The sequence below is a fragment of the Antrostomus carolinensis genome, unplaced genomic scaffold (assembly GCF_000700745.2).
Source record: "Antrostomus carolinensis isolate BGI_N321 unplaced genomic scaffold, ASM70074v2 Scaffold43658, whole genome shotgun sequence".
NCBI classification, from domain to species: Eukaryota; Metazoa; Chordata; class Aves; order Caprimulgiformes; family Caprimulgidae; genus Antrostomus; species Antrostomus carolinensis.
The window spans coordinates 1-1,151 of NW_010335909.1; the positions used below are offsets into that span (position 1 = coordinate 1).

Consider the following 1,151-nt stretch of genomic DNA (forward strand, 5'->3'; position numbering starts at 1 on the left):
GTTTTGGGGGGAGCTTGTGGGACCTGTTGGGGTGATGAAGGTTGTTGGGTGCTTTAGGGTCACCCCCCAGCTTGGGGCACAGCCTGGCTGGGCCTGGCTGAGGCACTGGATGTGGTTTTGGGGTTCACACCACCCTGCTTTTCCCCCAGACATCACCCACCCCATCCCTGACCTGACTGGCTTCATCACCGAGGGGCAGATCTACGTTGACCGGCAGCTCCACAACAGGCAGGTTCGTTCCCACATCCCTTCCCTGGATGGATCCAGCACCACCATGTCCACCAGCATCGTGTGGGGCTGGACACCCACCCACCTGCATGTCCAGAGAAGGGCAACGGAGCTGGGGAAGGGTCTGGAGCACAAGTGTGCTGAGTTCCCTTGTGGCTGAGGGAACTGGGGGTGTTGAGCCTGGAGCAAAGGAGGCTGAGGGGAGACCTTGTGTCTCTGTGCAAGTCCCTTGGAGGAGGGTGGAGAGAGGTGGGGGTGGGTCTGTTCAACCAAGGCCCAAGGGACAGGACAAGAGGAAATGGGCTCCAGTTGTGGCCAGGGCAGTTGAGATGGGATGTGAGGAAGAATTTCTTTGCTGCAAGGGTTCTGAGGCATTGGAAGGGGTTGCCCAGGGCAGTGGTGGAGTCCCCATCCCTGGAGGGATTGAAGAGTCGTGTAGACACAGTGCTGAGGGACATGGGTTAGTGGTCATGGTGGTGTTGGGTTGATGGTTCCACTTGAGCTTAGAGGTCTTCTCCAACCCAGGCAACGCTGAGATTCTGTGAGAACATGGGGATGGGGATGCTGAGATCCAGGGGTGCCCAGGGTGGGGGTGACAGTCCCTCTCACCCTACAGATCTACCCCCCCATCAACGTGCTGCCCTCCCTGTCCCGCCTGATGAAGTCGGCCATCGGGGAGGGCATGACCAGGAAGGACCACGGGGACGTGTCCAACCAGCTGGTGAGGGCTGGGCAGGGGGGGACGGTGACACGGCCGGGGGCAGTGGGGTCATTTGTCCCTTCACAGCTCTGCTCCCCCCGGCTCCATAGAATGACAGTCCTGGGTGCTGATTCCTTCCACGTGGTGTTTATAATCCTATATAAAATTATATAGAATATATATATATCTCCTACATCTATAATCCTATATATATCCTATATAA

The 1,151-nt window shown here is 57.3% G+C and overlaps 1 protein-coding gene across 1 annotated transcript; it reads left to right on the forward strand.

The window, feature by feature from the left end:
• Positions 1-149: 149 nt before the first annotated feature.
• Positions 150-949, forward strand: LOC104530177 (V-type proton ATPase subunit B 2-like; the record flags this gene model as incomplete). Its single annotated transcript, XM_010174685.1, has 2 exons — positions 150-232; positions 845-949. Coding segments are annotated over 2 exons (188 nt in total), but the record flags the coding sequence as incomplete, so codon positions are not given.
• Between the last annotated feature and the right edge of the window lie 202 nt (positions 950-1,151).